The 16,381-nt window shown below is 54.8% G+C and overlaps 6 protein-coding genes across 6 annotated transcripts; 5 read left to right on the plus strand and 1 right to left on the minus strand.

The window, feature by feature from the left end:
* Window positions 1-303: 303 nt before the first annotated feature.
* Window positions 304-1,628, plus strand: CCOS01_06569 (pectate lyase L; the record flags this gene model as incomplete). The annotated part of the gene is made up of 3 exons (XM_060454737.1): window positions 304-959; window positions 1,016-1,079; window positions 1,140-1,628. The coding sequence occupies 3 exons, from the start codon at window positions 304-306 to the stop codon at window positions 1,626-1,628; spliced, it is 1,209 nt and encodes a 402-aa protein (XP_060314437.1).
* Window positions 1,629-2,859: 1,231 nt separating this feature from the next.
* CCOS01_06570 (uncharacterized protein) lies at window positions 2,860-3,875 on the plus strand (the record flags this gene model as incomplete). Its single annotated transcript, XM_060454738.1, has 2 exons — window positions 2,860-3,123; window positions 3,192-3,875. The coding sequence occupies 2 exons, from the start codon at window positions 2,860-2,862 to the stop codon at window positions 3,873-3,875; spliced, it is 948 nt and encodes a 315-aa protein (XP_060314438.1).
* Window positions 3,876-6,619: 2,744 nt separating this feature from the next.
* CCOS01_06571 (zinc carboxypeptidase) lies at window positions 6,620-8,067 on the plus strand (the record flags this gene model as incomplete). Its single annotated transcript, XM_060454739.1, has 3 exons — window positions 6,620-6,950; window positions 7,065-7,409; window positions 7,475-8,067. 3 exons carry the CDS (start codon window positions 6,620-6,622, stop codon window positions 8,065-8,067), a joined length of 1,269 nt encoding a protein of 422 aa, XP_060314439.1.
* A 647-nt stretch (window positions 8,068-8,714) lies between these two features.
* On the plus strand, window positions 8,715-10,293 carry CCOS01_06572 (endo-beta-1; the record flags this gene model as incomplete). Its single annotated transcript, XM_060454740.1, has 2 exons — window positions 8,715-9,320; window positions 9,388-10,293. The coding sequence occupies 2 exons, from the start codon at window positions 8,715-8,717 to the stop codon at window positions 10,291-10,293; spliced, it is 1,512 nt and encodes a 503-aa protein (XP_060314440.1).
* A 248-nt stretch (window positions 10,294-10,541) lies between these two features.
* Window positions 10,542-12,200, minus strand: CCOS01_06573 (amidohydrolase; the record flags this gene model as incomplete). Its single annotated transcript, XM_060454741.1, has 1 exon — window positions 10,542-12,200. One exon carries the CDS (start codon window positions 12,198-12,200, stop codon window positions 10,542-10,544), a length of 1,659 nt encoding a protein of 552 aa, XP_060314441.1.
* A 1,370-nt stretch (window positions 12,201-13,570) lies between these two features.
* CCOS01_06574 (fungal specific transcription factor domain-containing protein) lies at window positions 13,571-16,370 on the plus strand (the record flags this gene model as incomplete). Its single annotated transcript, XM_060454742.1, has 8 exons — window positions 13,571-13,596; window positions 13,673-13,697; window positions 13,925-14,231; window positions 14,321-14,785; window positions 14,847-14,994; window positions 15,050-15,127; window positions 15,206-15,523; window positions 15,593-16,370. 8 exons carry the CDS (start codon window positions 13,571-13,573, stop codon window positions 16,368-16,370), a joined length of 2,145 nt encoding a protein of 714 aa, XP_060314442.1.
* Window positions 16,371-16,381: the final 11 nt, after the last annotated feature.

Raw genomic sequence — 16,381 nt, forward strand, 5'->3', positions numbered from 1 at the left:
AAAAAGTTTCTTAGAGAGTACCAAGACTTTCTTAATGTGTTGTTCCTGCTGACTCAAAGTGCCAAGATGGATCCATCTCCGTGGTATCATTATCTGCCTGAACCGGAGCCGATTGCGACAATGAAGCCATGTCCACACTGCATTCTATAAATCATCACCAGCGCCGTGCTCTCTCTCTGCCCGCAATATGCTAGAAGTAGTTGATTATACCTTTCTCTCTCACCCACATTCTTTTGTGTGATTCGCAAACCCAACTTTTACACTCTTTTTCAAAGTACATACAGAAACACATTCTTTTTCACAATGTTGGTCATCCCAACAATACTCTCCTGCCTCTCCCTGGCCCAGGCGGCCAACATCTTCGTTTCCCCCAAGGGCGTAGCGACCCCAGATGGCTCCCAAGCCAAGCCCTTCTCCGACATCCAAGCCGCCGTCAACATCTCCCAGCCGGGCGATGTCATCATCCTCCGCGGCGGCACCTATGACCTCCTGAAGAACATCAACATCACCGTCAACGGCACCGCCGCCGCTCCCATTACCCTGCACGCCGCCAAGGACGAGGAGGTCATCATCGACGGCGAGGGTCTGCCGGATACCCCCGCGCCCGTCGGCGCTTCCGTGCCGGGCCGGAACCGTGGTGTGCTCCACGTTGAGCGCGTTCAGTACTGGAACTTTGCGCGTCTTACCTTTACGCACGGCGCGTACGGTGTGTACGTGAAGGATTCGAGCAACTTGCGTTTTAACCAGATCGTTACTCGCGAGAACTACGAAAGCGGTTTCCACATGCAGGGTGCCCTGTCTAACAACGTAATCTCGTACCTGGATTCGTATGGTAACCGTGACCCGAGAAACAACGGCGAGAACGCCGATGGTCTTGCTATCAAGGAGGGCAAGGGCGAGGGCAACATTGTCGTTGGCAGCAGATTCTGGGACAACTCTGACGATGGTGTCGACTTCTGGTGCGTCTTTTGCTAGTTGCTGATGCTTTTTGATGCATAAGCTGACAGTATCGCAGGGAGTTCCACTCCAAGTTGACCATCAAGGACAGCATCGCGTGGGGCAACGGCTTCAACCGCTGGGTAAGTCAACATCAAACTCGAAGCCAATCCTCACTACACCGTTCTAATAAACCACCCTAGGACATCCCCGACTTCACCGGCAACGGCAACGGCTTCAAGCTAGGCGGCGGCAGCGCAGGCGACATCCTCCCCGCCGCCCGCGACGTCATCAACTGCATCGCCTTCGGCAACAAGGCCAACGGCTTCACCGACAACTCCCAGACGGGCGCCTTCGCCATCGAGGACAACACCTCGTGGATGAACGGCAAGACGGGCTTCCGCAGCGTCAACGCCACGGGCGTCCTCAAGCGCAACGTCGCCGCCCTCAACAACCCCGAGGCCCTCGCCAACGCCACCTACTTTGGCCAGGCGACGCTGCGGGAGCGCCAGACGTCCATCGGCAACTCGTGGGATGTTTTGGGCGCGGCTGCGCTGACGAACGCGAGCTTCAAGAGCGTCGATATCAGCCTCGTTTCTGGCGCGCGCGGCAAGAATGGAAAGATTGTGCCGAGCGACTTTTTGGTGCTTGCTGATGGGTCCAAGATGGGTGCTACCACCAACTGGAAATAAGCAGAGCTTGATGTAGATAGGCTTTCTTCTATTTAAGCGGACTCAGTTCGTTCAAGAGTTGCGGTGGCTTTCGTGACTCTAAGGAAACCAAAATTTTAAGCTGACGTATCTCTACTTCGCGCAAGCTTGAATGGAATGGAGGTCGTCTTCGTGCTAATCAGTCTACCTTATAGACCGACCGGGTTAAACTCTGCCGTCCTCCTTTTGTGAATTTGTATGTGTGAAGCCGTTTGGCTGAGCAGTATGACTGTGGACTGTGAAGACCATCCCGCCTTAACACTTACTCGCTAGTCCACCGCGATTCCATCGGTAACAGATAACGTCAGTCAGTACGCCTTCGATTTTATCCAAGGCTCATTCTGTTTCAAAATTTTCGATCATGGTGCATCGTGAGGAAATCGGATGATGATAGTGTGATTGATGAGGATCAAAACGCCGTTTGTTGATGCTCTGAGTGGCGATACTGGCGATGCATCGAGGTCATTCAACAGTCTAAAGGATGGGATGCCATCATATTTACTAGAATGTGTGCATACCAGTCAGCCCTGAACTTTGTTGCACGTAGTCAAGATCTCTTGATGGGCGTTCTATTCCTAGTGGCCAAGCTAGAAAGCCTCACAACTTAGCCTTCATCTTGCGCCAGACTCACGACCCATCCGCGAGGTGTGGCACACATCTCCGCTACCATCCCCACAGCAAGCGCTGTTGAGCCGACACGTCGGCCGTGTAGCGGGGGCCGGGACACGGGGCGGACCACGGGGGACAAATAAGAAAGCACGTTGCTCTCCGCTCCGGAATCGGAAGTCGAATGGAAAAAACAGGGTAATGACGGAAAGAAAGTGGGATGCGAGCCTGATTTTGAGCGTGGGATGTCACCCAGGCGCCACAGAAATAGAGGCGAAGGGAAGATGCTTGATACGGCTGTTGGAAATAGGGGTGTGCGTGACGTAATGAGCATGTCAAGCTCGGCACTCCCCTGTCAAGCAAAGTCTCCGGGCGTCGTGATCAATGTGCGAGGTGCGAGGTGTGAGGTGATGTGATCATGCGCGTCATGTCACGATCTCACCTTAGCTTATCTGCACCTTAAACTTTCTCCTAACGCACTCTTGATCCATTTGAAGCAGCTTACCGACAGATTGGATTGAAGAGATCAATACCTAGATACAACTCCATCGTAAACCTCCCTTTCGTCCAATACAGCGTCTCACTTATTATCGAAGAACCTCATATAATGAAGTGCATCGGCATCTTCCCCGGCTCAGGAGGCCTAGGCGGCAGCACCTACGATTACCTCTTGAAACTTCTTCCCAGCGACCACATCATCCTCATCAACCGTCACCCGGAACGAGTACCTCAAGAACACATCAAGAACGGCCTCCGCGCACGCAAGGCGTCATACGAGTCGAGCCTTTCTGATCTCGAGGCTGCGTTTGCCGGTATCGAGGTGCTCTTCCTCATTTCCTATCCAAGTCATGTGCACGAGTACCGCAAAAAGGTGAGAAGCAAAGAGCTCAAGTTGGGCTGGTCTCATCCCCAAGTCGGGTGGCCTGACAAGATTCACAGGTGCAACTACCAGTCGTCAACGCAGCTCGTCGCGCAGGCGTGAAACACCTCTTTTACAGCTCCCTAGCCTTCGGCGGCGACTTGCAAGATGAATCTGTAGCGGAGGTAATGCAGGCCCACCTCTCGACGGAGCGCCACCTAGCCTCCGTCGCGGCCTCGGACCCCAGCTTCACCTACACATCCATCCGCGAGGGTCTCTACTCGGAGTCGTACCCAATCTACACCTCTTTCTTCGACATCAACTCTCCCTCCTCCTCGAACGAGATCCTCATTCCGCATGACGGCGCCGGTCCGGGCGTGGCGTGGGCGAAGCGCAGCGAGTTGGGGGAGGCGACGGCGAAACTTATCGCGCAGTATTCCTGGGACCCGGAGCAATTCCCTCACGTCAATAAAAAAGTCTTGCTTACCGGTTCGCGGGTCTGGTCTCTTGAGGAGACGGTGAGGGTGCTTAGGCGGGCTGTCGGGAGGGACGTGAGGATCCGCGAGGTGAGCGTGGATGAGTACGTGAAGTTGCCGCAGGTTTTGGCGAAGTTCGGGTCGGTGGAGAAGGCGAGGACGTGGGCGACGGCGTGGGAGGCGATTCGGGCGGGGGAGACTTCTGTTGTGTCGGAGACGTTGAGGGAGATTATCGGGCGGGACCCGGAGGAGTTTGATGTCACGATACAGAGGTTGAAGCAAGCATGAGGGCATAGTCTGGAGGCACTTTCTCGATGATTTAGGTGGGAGTGTAGATGCGAATGGCTTCGTGGGCGTAGTGGGCTACAGTAGTTGGTCGGTCACTGCCCAACATCAACTTTGGGATTGACATGGCCATAGGACGGAAGGACTCGCGCGCAGGACTTTGGACGAACATTTCGTTGCGGTACTTGGTCGAGCCAAGTCCAGATCAGGTGGCTGTCGAACAGAACGATGACTGAGGAAAGAGGCCGAGAGCGAAAAAGAGTTGGCTCTGGACTTGAAGGGGAGAGAAGCAAAGGGAGAGAGGGACAAGAAGAAGGAAGAGAGGAGAGGGCGTATTGCCCGGCTGATCTCCGACCAGTTTGCCCTTCATGAGCCAGCTAGCCCTCGAATCTCTCAACAATGGGCGATTGGTTTAGTGGTATAATGACCGCTTAGCATGCGGTAGGTCCTGGGTTCGATTCCCAGATCGTCCAATGTTTTTGACTCGCAGCTCTATCCTTGGGTTTTTATTTTTGGTACTGCCCTCATCAGCGGTCGCATCGTGTGCTTGCTTTGCCTTGTTGTGTACTCCGTAGTTGCATTAGAATTGATGGAACATGAATATTTGTATACGCAGGTAGTTGACAATGATTAGGTACATGTACCGTAGTGTGCATCTTCGTTACTGTACATAGCTTAGGTACGCAAGGTAAGATGACAATGGGCTCAACAACACCATTGAGAGAGCGTCGTCGAAATAACACTTTTTAGAAAACTCTGTGACGCACTGAGGATTCTTTGTTTATGAGGAGACGGCCACCGAAGCCATTCTGGCTGTTCAGTCGCGATTGCTATGGAAGTCACTGATGAGAAGAGTGCCTTTGTTTATGAATGATCGGCAGTCTCTGCCCAAAGCTGTCTGCAGCCTGGACTAGCGCCAGGGCAGCTATCGTCGACAATGCGGCCGTGGTTTCCCTGGGAATTCCCAAGCTTTTCGTATACCTCAGATTCAGGACATCAAGTACGTCGTTTCTTGTCAATTCAATACCATAGTGTCCGTACTTCACTCTATTCAACTATGCGGACACCTCCGTCACTGATGGGAATGATGCTGGAGTGCTCCAGATGAACTCGTATTGACGCTGGGATAAGCAGGCGGGGGATCGTATTAGCGCCCCATCCACCAAATAAGCGTTTTAAACTTAAACCGGCACCCAAATGATGTGCTGATAAGGATGAGAAGAATGCCGTGCTGTGCCGTTCCCCCGAACCAAGAGATGCAGCTGAAGACATTCTTACATACCTCCCCTTCCGGTCTAGAACTCGGACGATTCTTCCTCCAAGACACACGGCGCAACTAGCCCGTAGCCTATCTCAATCAAGCTCTTGTTGCAGGAAACGGGCTCATGCAACCCAGCAGGCCTCAAAGTCCAGCTTTGCGTGCTTTGCCCAACCCCCAACCGATCGCCAAAGTACCCTTGAATCCTTACCGCCGCGCTACCCCGGTTCCGGCAGGTCGGTTGCCCGCAGTCCGGCACTTGACCTCCTGGATCTGTCCAAGACTCCAAGTCTCTGAGGAAGCTCGCGGGGGCCACGGACAGCCAGGCACTGCGGTGTTGTTTGCTTGGGTCGCATCGGGGTCCACCACCAGTCCTACCAGCCCAATTTATCTAGGTCTTTATTCCACTTGCTTAATCAAGTCTTCAAGGCCGACCAGACGATGCAAAAGGTCCATCAAGCGCGCTTCTTCAAAGTTTGTGGTCTGCTATTCGGATTCGCCATGCCGCTCTTCCCGTCAACTAATGCCTCTATGAAGCGTGTAGAACCTGCCCGTGTAAGCAGCCGCCTCCCAATCCAAGGGTTGCGTGCTCGTCTGATGATGCAAGATACCCCTGGCCAAGATAGACACGCCCAGCCACAGTCGAATGCTTCTCTCCAGGCTTCCAACCTTCCTTCTCCAGGTCCCAGTCCCCTCGCATTCCCCTCCGCTTTCCTCCACCCGTCTTCCAAGCCTGTGATCTGTGCGCCATAAACGCAGAATCACCAGCCAGTCGTGTCGGTAGCCGTGGATCTTCACTCCCGTTTACCTTCCCCCCTGAGCGCGGAGAAGCGAGCTTGGGGTAGCACCACCTCCAACTTTGAAGATACCACCTGCATGTTCCCTCCCCCTCTTACAGCAGAGGCGGGGACTTTTGTCTGCAGCTTGTTGCCGCATCTCGTTCTTGCGTTGATCAGGCAGGTCTCTCAACCAACAATCCATCAGCTAGAGAAAGTAGGCAACATTATCGGCGTCAAGAAATCGAACAAAGTCAAATGAGAAAAGGGCACAGACAGGGCAGACAGGGCGAACTTGAGATACCAAGATACTTTTCTCTCGAGGCGGGCCGCAATGGCCCAAACGGGAAGGTTGTAAGAGCTGCCCAGGCGATCCCCGACGGTCCGATCCTCGTCATTCATCCTGTTCCTGTTTCCCGTTGGCTCTGCCGTCGAAAAGTGTCCATCTCAGGCCTGGAAACTATGTTTTTCTGCTTTCCCCTCTTATCCTCAATCCCTGGTAGTAGTGGTTGGACACGACTCTCCTCGTACCTCGTAACACCGTACATAAAGGAGAGCACACCCGTGCGATCCTCAATCTTGGCGATGCCTTCTCTCGTGCACCCTCGCTGAACTCATTACGCGCGGTCGCCATACACTCACTCCCGGCCAAGCTCCTCCTCTCCCTCAAGAGTTCTCTTTCTCGTCGTTGAAAGTAACATACCACCGCAACGATGAAGTCCCTCGCCGCCCTCTCCACCCTCGTCGCCGCCGCGACCGCCGCCTCAGTCGTCGGCGCGAGCTCCAAGCGCGTGAGCTACGACGGCACCAAGGTCTTCCGCCTCTCTGTCGGAGACGAGGTCGACAGGGTCAATGGCGTCGTCGACAAGCTCCAGCTGACGACCTGGAAGGGCGCCCCGAGAGCCGGTGCCTTCGCCGACATCGTCGTTCCAGCCACCGAGGTCGAATCGTTCAAGGCTGAGGTTGCCGGCATGAACCTTACCACCATGCACGAGGATCTCGGCGCCTCAATCGCAGATGAGTCTGGCTTCTCTGTCTACGCTGGTAAGTCTCGACACCTCTCCAAGGCTGAATGCCTCTCCACCTACGCCACACGGCCATCCCACGCGGATGCAATCTCGCAATATGCCAAAGTTCGTCAACTAACTTTTCTCTCAGTCGGCTCCGCCAACGCGACCTGGTTCAACTCGTACCACGCGTACGCCGACCACCTTCAGTTCCTCAAGGACCTGGTCTCCTCGTACCCCAGCAACGCCGAGATCGTCACCTCGGGCTCCTCCCTCCAGGGCAACGCCATCACTGGCATCCACATCTACGGCACCTCCAAGGGTACCAAGCCCGCCGTGGTCTTCCACAGCACCGTCCACGCCAGAGAGTGGATCAGCACCATGGCCAACGAGTACATTGCCTGGAACCTCCTGAGCAAGTACTCCTCCGACACGGAGATCAAGAGCTTCGTCGACAAGTACGACTTCTACATCTTCCCCGTTGTCAACCCTGACGGTAAGTCCTCATTCCCGCTCAATATATCACGTCAGTGAACCCTCTCGCTAACTGTCTTCATCAAGGCTTCATCTACACCCAAACCACCAACCGTCTCTGGCGCAAGAACCGTCAGAGCACCTCCGGCAGCACCTGCATCGGCCACGACATCAACCGCAACTGGCCCTTCCAATGGTCCGTCACCGGCGGTGCCTCCACCGACCCCTGCGCCGAGGACTTCAAGGGCCTCTCCCAGGGCGACGCCCCCGAGACCGCCGCTCTCTCCGCCTGGCTCGCAAAGACCAAGTCCGCCCAGGGCCTCAAGCTCTTCATCGACTTCCACGCCTACTCCCAGCTCTTCATGACCCCCTACGGCTACTCCTGCACCGCCGTCTCCGCCAAGAACACTGAGCTCCAGTCCCTTGCCAAGGGTGCCGTCGCCGCCATCAAGGCTGTCCACGGTACTTCGTACCAGTACGGTCCCATCTGCACCACCATCTACAAGGCGACCGGCAGCAGTGTCGACTACGTCAACGATGTTGTCAAGGCCGATTACACCTTCACTCAGGAGCTTCGTGACACGGGTAACTACGGCTTCGTCTTGCCTGCTGCCCAGATTGTGCCTACCAGCGAGGAGACCTACGCTGGTGTCCGCTACTTGCTCCAGAACATGAAGTAAATGGCGTTCGGGTATAACTTTCGGACAGTTTTTCATATGAGAACAGAAGCCTGATGACACCCCCTTTCATGTATCTAGTTTAACCAACCCTTTCTGTAAGTATTCCTTCAGAACATGAACAAATAAACAATCTGTACACATCAACTTTCCGTCGCAAACGTGGACATGTGTTCTCAAACTTGTTCGCAAGCCAATCGTGTGTTTCGTTTCCTGCAAGCCTTGGCCTATTAAACATAAGAACATCCGTCCAAGCACGGCCCGTCGGCACGCTGATACGTCCTCGGTGCCATGGAACCATCAAACTTCAGACGACTTCTCGGCTGCATGTGCAAGCAAAGGTGGCCAAGCACAAGTTCTCCGCCGATGTCGTATGAGTTCCTGGGCGTTCCTGGATAGGAGGGGAAGAGGGCCCGAGCCAAGGATCTTCCTACCTTATTTTCCTCTTTGTGCCGTCATGTTCTTTCAGCAGTCGTGCTCGTGCCCCGGATTACTTCATTCTTGTCTCAGAAGTTCCTTTGTCACTTTCAAGACTCCCTATACCAAAAGCGGCTTTCGAGAAGAAGACAATTTCAACGCTCTATTCAAAGAAACACCAAATAACCTCATGAAGGATACAACTGAAAAACAACACAAATAACTTACACTCAATGCGTCGACTCTTAAGTCTATCGGCGCTGCTAGCAGCCCTAGCAATCCCGCTCTCTACCTTCGCCGAGCTCACTCGCCGCGAGCTCCAACCTCTCCCGCTCTCCGTCCGTGGCCGTGACATCGTCGATGCCCGCAACGCAACGGTCGCCCTCGTTGGCGTAAACTGGGCAGGACACGAGCGGACCATGCTGCCCGAAGGACTGCAATACCAGTCCATCGCCCACATCGTCAAGCGCATCGCCGAAACCGGCTTCAATTCTGTTCGGCTAACGTTCGCCACCGAAATGGTGGATGACATTGTCGACCGGGGCGGCGATGCAGATCTCAAGACGACGCTCCAGAATGCGCTGGGCCCGGAGAATGGTACGGCTATCTTGAAGCAGATTCTCAAGAATAATCCATCTTTTAGCGAGAGTTCGAAGAGGCTTGATGTGTGGGATGCTGTTGCGGCGGAGCTGGGCAGACAGAAGATCTACGTGCATCTTGATAATCATGTTTCCAAGGCCGGCTGGTGTTGTACACCGTATGATGGGAACGGGTGGTTCGGTGACACGAACTTCAATACATCTAACTGGGTTCGCGGGTTATCCTATATGGCAGAGCATGTAAGTTGCAACTTACTTCCCTAAAGCACCTGATTCCTTGATCGTCCATTGGCTAACCTTTACGCAGGGAAAAGCTTCAAATTGGACAACCTTCACCAGCATGGGTCTCCGCAACGAACTCCGCGACCCCTTTTCCGCATCCCCCCCTCATAGCCTGGAGAACACGACCTGGACGACGTGGAAGACCCGCATGGTGCAAGGCGCGAACGCAATTCACGCCGCCAACCCAGACGTTCTCATCTTTTTCGGCGGGCGCATCTTTGACTTTGACATTTCGGCACCCGTGCAAGGGGAGTTTGCTAGCGAGCCCGGGTTCAACTTCTCCATTGCCGAGTTCTCGTTCAAGAACAAGTTCGTATTTGAGCAGCATCAGTATGACCAAGGGCTTGTTGATGACTCATGCACGAGTTATCGGGATATCTTGACGGCGTTCGGGTCGGATGTTATGACTATTGGGAATAACGGGACGACGAACGGTACCATGACAAACGGGACTATGACGAACGGGACGAGTAATCGAGCGCCGTTGGTTATGACGGAGTGGGGACATGATCAGACCGACGAAAGCGGCGCGTTCAAGGATAAGTTCCGGAGATGTCTGGTTGACTTTATGGTTGACCGGCAAATTAGCTGGATGGTATGGGTCATGGGTGGAAGTTACTACACACGTGAAGGCGTGCAAGACAAGGATGAGCCTTGGGGTGAGTCTACTTTCTTCGTCGAGGAGATGTCGATGATTTCTAACGTCTCTGTGATAGCCATTCTTGACCACAACTGGGATGCTTACCGCGGGAAAGCTTCTATCCGACAACTCCAGCATGACATGGAGAGGACGTACGAGGCCTTCCATCAGTCTATGCCTGATGCTGGAAGAAGTCCAGGGAATCAGCCAAAGAGTGTCGCAACGTCCTTTTCGTACAGCGTGTCTTTGGCTGCTTTGATAGGCATCGTCGTAGCAGGTATCTTGGCTTAGAAGAGATAGAGTGTCGGAGGGTAGAGGAGACGCTGTGTTCATTGTGCATATTCAGATCTGCAAGTCCTGTTGGATTCTACTGTTGTATCTCGCCATCACCCAGGAAACAGTCCACTCAGGAGCGTTGGGTACAAGACTTGCTCTCCAAGTCATTGCTATCCACCATATCTGCTGTATGGCCAGGCTCGTTGTGAAACTCAAACTATGAACAATGTCTAAACAACACGGAATCTATGCCTACGTATAACCTACTTCCTACCAGAAAACACCTGCTTCCCCTCAAACCAAGTCTCCAACGTCTTCGCCTGCAACGCCTTGCTCGGATCCCAATCAAGATTGAAAATGGTCAAATCAGCCTTCTTCCCAACCTCGAGTGAACCAACCCGATCCTCCAGGAAACAGCTCCTCGCCGCCCCCTCCGTCGCGCCCGCCAACACGTCACACAACGACAGCGCAAACTGCGGATTCACAACCGTCTCCAGCTCCGGCTCCCGCGCAGACCGCCGCGTTGTGGCAATGTACAAGTTATCAATCACATGATGCGGCGCCGTCGGCGCATCCGACCCAATCGCCACGTGCGCGCCCCCGTCAGCGAAATCGCTGTACGCAAACGCCCGCCCGCACCGGTGTTCCCCGATCAGCGTCGGCCAGGCGCGGAGGATCGCTGGGTCCGAGTGGACGGGCTGCACGGATGCCGTGATGCCGAGTTTTCCTAGGCGCTTCGCGTCCTCGGCGGTCGTGACTTCGAGGTGCTCGATGCGCGGGCGGTGTTTCGGTCCGACGTGCGCCTCCAGCACGTCGATCGCGTCCGCGACGGTGCGGTCGCCGATGGCGTGGAGCGCGACCTGCAACCCATGTTTGGTGGCTGCTTGTACCACGGGTGCCATGTACCGCTGCGACCAGACGGGGTCGCAGTTGTCGCCGTTGTGGCTGTAGGGCTCCTTCAAACTCGCCGTGCAGCCGTCAATGATGCCGTCGCAGACGAGCTTGATGCCGACAAGGCGGCAGTCCGGGTCCGTCTCGAGGTTGAACTCGCGGGCCAGCTCCGCGGCGCGCTCGACCTGCTTAATGTTCTCGGCGTCGTCGTCCTTGGGGAGGATCATCCAGTAGGCCGCGAAGCGGATGGGGAACGGGCGGCCCGCTGCCTTTTCCTGCTTGCGGTACTCCTGCAGCGCCGTCCAGCCGTCCTCTTCCATGGCCATGTCGATGAGACCGGTGAAACCTGCGGCCGTGTAGTCGTTGATGGCCGTCTCGATGGCGGCGATGCGATCCTGGAGAGTCGAGGTGCGGGCCATGTAGAGGGGGATGAACTTCATGCTCGCCGCCTCGGATAGCAGACCGCTAGGTTTACCCGTCTTCGGATCGCGAACAATCTCGCCCCCGGGCGGGTCGGGCTCGTTCTCGAGATCCAGGTCCTTGAGAGCGGCGGTGTTACACCACGTCGAGTGCAAGTCCTTTGCGGTGATGAGGATGGGTCGGGGGTCGAGGTCGTCGAGGAGGGAGGCGAGGGGCCCCTCGGGCGTCATGAAGTGCATCCATCCGCTACAGAAGATGCGTTCGGCTTCCGGGTGGGCGGCGGCGTGGTCTCTGATTGTGGTTCGGATGTCCTCGAGAGTCTTGCAGTGGGCGAGGCTCAGCTTGAGAAGCGCCTGACCGAGTTGCGTCAAGTGGATGTGTCCGTCAACGAGGCCAGGGAGGAGAGTGTGGCCGCCTACATCGCGGATCTCTGCGCCAGCGTCGATTGCGGACTTCACCTCAGATGCGGAGGCGTCACCGACAAAAGTGATGATGCCATCTTTAATCACCAGCGCTTCTGCAAAGTTGGCTTCAGAACGCTGACCTGCAGGTGCTTTGTTTGACCTAAAGATCTTTCCGTTCTGGAAGACGACGTGTGTTGAAGCCGTCATGCTGAGTGGTTGTGAGAGTTGAGTTATTGGCCCTTGCAGTAAGGTAGGTAACACAACGCTAGAGAGACGGGAGGTTCTGTAGTCTGTACGGCGCTGTGTAACTTCGAGCAACTTTAGTATACCTAACCCCTCAGCCTAAGAGTTGTTCCAGCGAATAGCGCATGCAATACGTGGCCAAGATCGCGAGGAGGGGTGAACTAGTTGCATCATCCTCGTGATAGCACTGATAGCTTAGATACGGGCTTGATGGCGGGGTGGCATGCGGGGTTGAACCGTCCTGATTTCCGACGTTGCTCGGCCGGGCCCTCGGCGTTGCAACTGTTCAGGTGGGGAGTTGATTTGTGCTGTCAAGAAACGACGCAGTTCCTCCGTGATCGGCCTATGGAGATACATACGTTGGGGCGAAGAGTTGTTGAAAAGATTTGAGGAATCTAGGACAGGCTTGACAGGCTACCCGAGGTTCCAGCGTATAGTAGGCGCATCAAGATGCCAAGTTGGCCGTGTTGCGGGCACAGCTCGACACCATACCTCGCGTCACGAATGCCCCGGCTGGAAACCCTTTCAGGACTCTTACCCCTGTCTTAGACGTTACAGAAACACACTGCTTTCTGGAATCTGAAGATTCAACAGGAATATCATGCTGTTTGGCATGCCAGTGACGATCACTGTTCCACTTCGCTCCGAAATATGAGAAGCGCGTCGCTTGTTACCGCTCGCAATCAGCCACTCGCCAAAACATTCCCTACTCGTCAGGGCCTGGCGGCCAAGACAATACGCCGTCATAGACAACTGCAGGCAGCCACTTATAAGCCGTTGAAATAGACTCTCCTGGCTTACTTCAGTCGACTAAGTTTGGGCCTCAACCTTTCCATCTCAAATCGCTGCGATGATTTGGAGCCAGCAAAACTTCGGCTCCAATCGCGAACGGATCTCGTTGCCCCGGTGATGCTCATCTCCACGGAAGATCACCCCAGTAGTGTGATGGCCCCGCTAGGATCTTGAAGGATTTGATTGATTCTATCTATAGAAAGAGGTAGGCGATGAACCTCATCCGACTAATCAGAGACTACCTATTTCACCTCGTAAATGATGGACTCCAAATGTCTGCCTAAGTATCAGATACTAGCACCCATTGAAGCCTTGACAAGGCCTTGCCAGACATGCTGCACCCTGTCTTTCTTCAGTAGAAAGCGCTGAAGAAAGCCAGGGGTTTACAACGGTCTGAACTGTGTCATGTGACTAAGCCGTAAGTTGTCCCGCAAATGGATATGGTCGATCCCATTCAAAGCGCGCTATTGACGCTGTTTTTTTCGATCGCGTTGAAGAGCAGAGAGAGGGTCGGTGCAACTTCTCCGCCCAGGAATGCGAAGATGGAGAAGAACCAGAAACGAATATCGTAAGTCATCCGAGAGATTGGGAAGAAAAAAGAAAGTTATGATGTAAGACCACCATCAGCTAAACGAGTATGCAAGGTGCAAGCGGTGCCAACAGAGAAAGGTACTTTTGCTCTCCGTGTTTGTTCCCCCTTTTCCCTGACCCAAGTCCGCCCTTCCCCGGCCTACTTTCCCCCGACTCTCGGCTTTTCCCCGGGTACTTGGGATCCGTACACGGCACCGCTCCGGATCCGTGTCCGGTCGAGGAAACCCGTCCGACCAAGTCTCCTCACCCGCTATCCGACCTGTCCCCCGCGCTGACACCTGACTGATCCATAAAAATGCAAATAGATCCGCTGCTCCCGCACCTTTCCATGCACAAACTGTTCCACAGCATCCGCCAAATGCGAGTTCCGCGAGAGCGACTTCAAGCGGCCGCCCGTGTCCCGTGAGTATGTCGCGGCTCTCGAGTCACGCATCGCCTCGCTCGAGAGCTTGCTGGGCAACCTCAAGGCCGCCGACGGCGATGAGCGCAACCAAATCCTCGACGACCTCGAAGTCCAAGACTATGTGCCCTCCTTTTCCGGCCTGCCCTTGGCGGATGAAATTGCGCTGAGCGAGGCCATGACCAAGGCTTCGTTTCAGGAAATGACTGACGGTATTTCCTTGTCCCTTTCCTTTTCGTTCTCCTTAGTGCCGGGGTCTCCATCGCCTCTTGGCAACTATCAGTATTCTAATCTCCTCCAGGATCCATGATCTACCACGGGCCAACAAGCATCTTCCAAAACGAAGTCAGCACCTCCATGTACCCAACCAGCTCCTCCACCGCCTCGAAGCCCTCGGCCTTCCACGAGGACAAGGCCAACCTGACCAATCAGACCATGCGCCTCTGCATCGGCCTCTTTTTCTTCTGGCAGTACCCGCTCTTCATGTTCATCGACCGGGAAGCTTTCATCCAAGAATTCGAAGAGAACCCCGTCGACGGCAATTTTTGTTCGCCGCCCTTGATCTACGCATGTGCCGCTCTGGGTGCGCTCATGTCCAAGGATTCGGAAGTCCGGCCCAGGGCACAGGAGTTCGCGAACACGGCGCAGACCATCTTGACCATGGATGAATTGGGTATTTCGAGGCCAACCTCGGTGCAAGCGTGGTTGTGTCTTGCATATTATGAAACTGGTTTGAGTAACATGTCCAAGTCGTGGCTGTACACAGGTAAGAGTCCTTCATGAAGTACCAAATTGCTAGACCTGTGATCTGATGTAGATATCACCAGGCATGGCCTTCAGAATGGGTCAGGACCTTGGCTTGCAAAGAGACCCTACACACTGGGGCCCAGAAGAGAAGCCGAATGAGGCGAATCCATTCCCATTCAACAACGAGTTCCGACGCCGAATCTACTGGGGATCTTTCCTGACGGACAAGTGAGACATCTATATGATTCTCAAGATGCTCAGTCTAACGTCTCTCCTCTCGCAGGATGTTCAGCCTCTTCCTAGGTCGTCCAACATTTATGTACGAGAACGATGCCGACGTGAACATCAACGAACCTCTACCGTATGTTCCATTCCCAAACCCCACTTCAAAATCTACAAGTAATACACCTTGGTCACATACACTAACACAAGCCAACAGACACGACCCTCCAATCTGGGAGAACTGGCTCTTCTCACACGACCTCGGCTTCCTCAAGACCATGCGCCCAGCCGGCCCAAAGCTAACGCTCCTCTTCAACCAGCAGATTGAATTGGCCCGCATAGTTCACGACATGCTATCCCAAACTTTCGCGCCCAAGAAGATGAAGGACCCAGCGGCGAGGAGATGGAACGAGGTCTCCCTCAACAAGCTCAACGCCAGGCTCGTCGCGTGGCACGAGGCGCTGCCTACCAACATGCGATGGAAGAAGTGGTTCACCAACAAAGACATCTTGCAGCCCAACGTGTCAATTCTACAGTACGCCCTACGTCTTCTCCTGCGAGTGTGAAGGATGTCCCACTGAGCTCTGCTGATTATGTGCACCAGCATGTTCTACCACAGCACTCGCATCTGCCTCAACCTCCCCTTCCTAGCCTCCGTCCGGCACATTCCCTCCACCGCAGACCTAGCCGACAACGACGACGACGACCCCGAGACATCCTCAAACAACCCGATCATCAAGTCGCTCAGGATATGCCAGTCCTCCGCGCAAGGGATAGCTGACGTCCTACAGCGCTTTAAGAGCCAGCACACGCTCGGCAACGCGCCCCTGATCTTCGTTGGAGCCACCATCGTCGCGACGAACGTAGTGCTGGTGACGACGAGGCGCCAGAGGGGAGGCGGAGGCGTTCCGCAGCTGATGAAAGACACATTGTTGCCTGTGTTCGACGGCGCGCTGGAAGACATGTCTGCTTCGTATAAACTTGCGGAGGAGGCTAGGGCCAAGGTCCGGGCTGCGTTGAATACGAAGGAGCAGCATAGGTATGATGCGGGAGGAGGACAGCAGTCTGAGGTCGTGCCAGTTGGGTTGGATGGTGAGGCTGCTCGTAGCGATGAGCCGGTGGCAGTTGTGGTTGATCCGGCGCTCTCGGGCTCGGTCCCTCCTCCAGTGACGACGGCGATCGGTTCGGGCTCGACGACGGAGACAGCAGAGATTCCCAGCTTCATGAGTCCTGAGCAACAAGGGTGGCAGCCTCTGAGCGTGCTAGATGGAGAAACGGCTTTCTGGGGGAACCTTGGCAACGACATATTTGCAGGCTCAGAGTTGGAGTATCTCGACGGTGTGACGGAATTCGATTGGACTGACCGGCCGCCAATACCTTGAGCGCTCCGGTC

This window comes from Colletotrichum costaricense (assembly GCF_030867565.1).
Source record: "Colletotrichum costaricense strain IMI 309622 chromosome Unknown Scaffold_6.1, whole genome shotgun sequence".
NCBI lineage: Eukaryota > Fungi > Ascomycota > Sordariomycetes > Glomerellales > Glomerellaceae > Colletotrichum > Colletotrichum costaricense.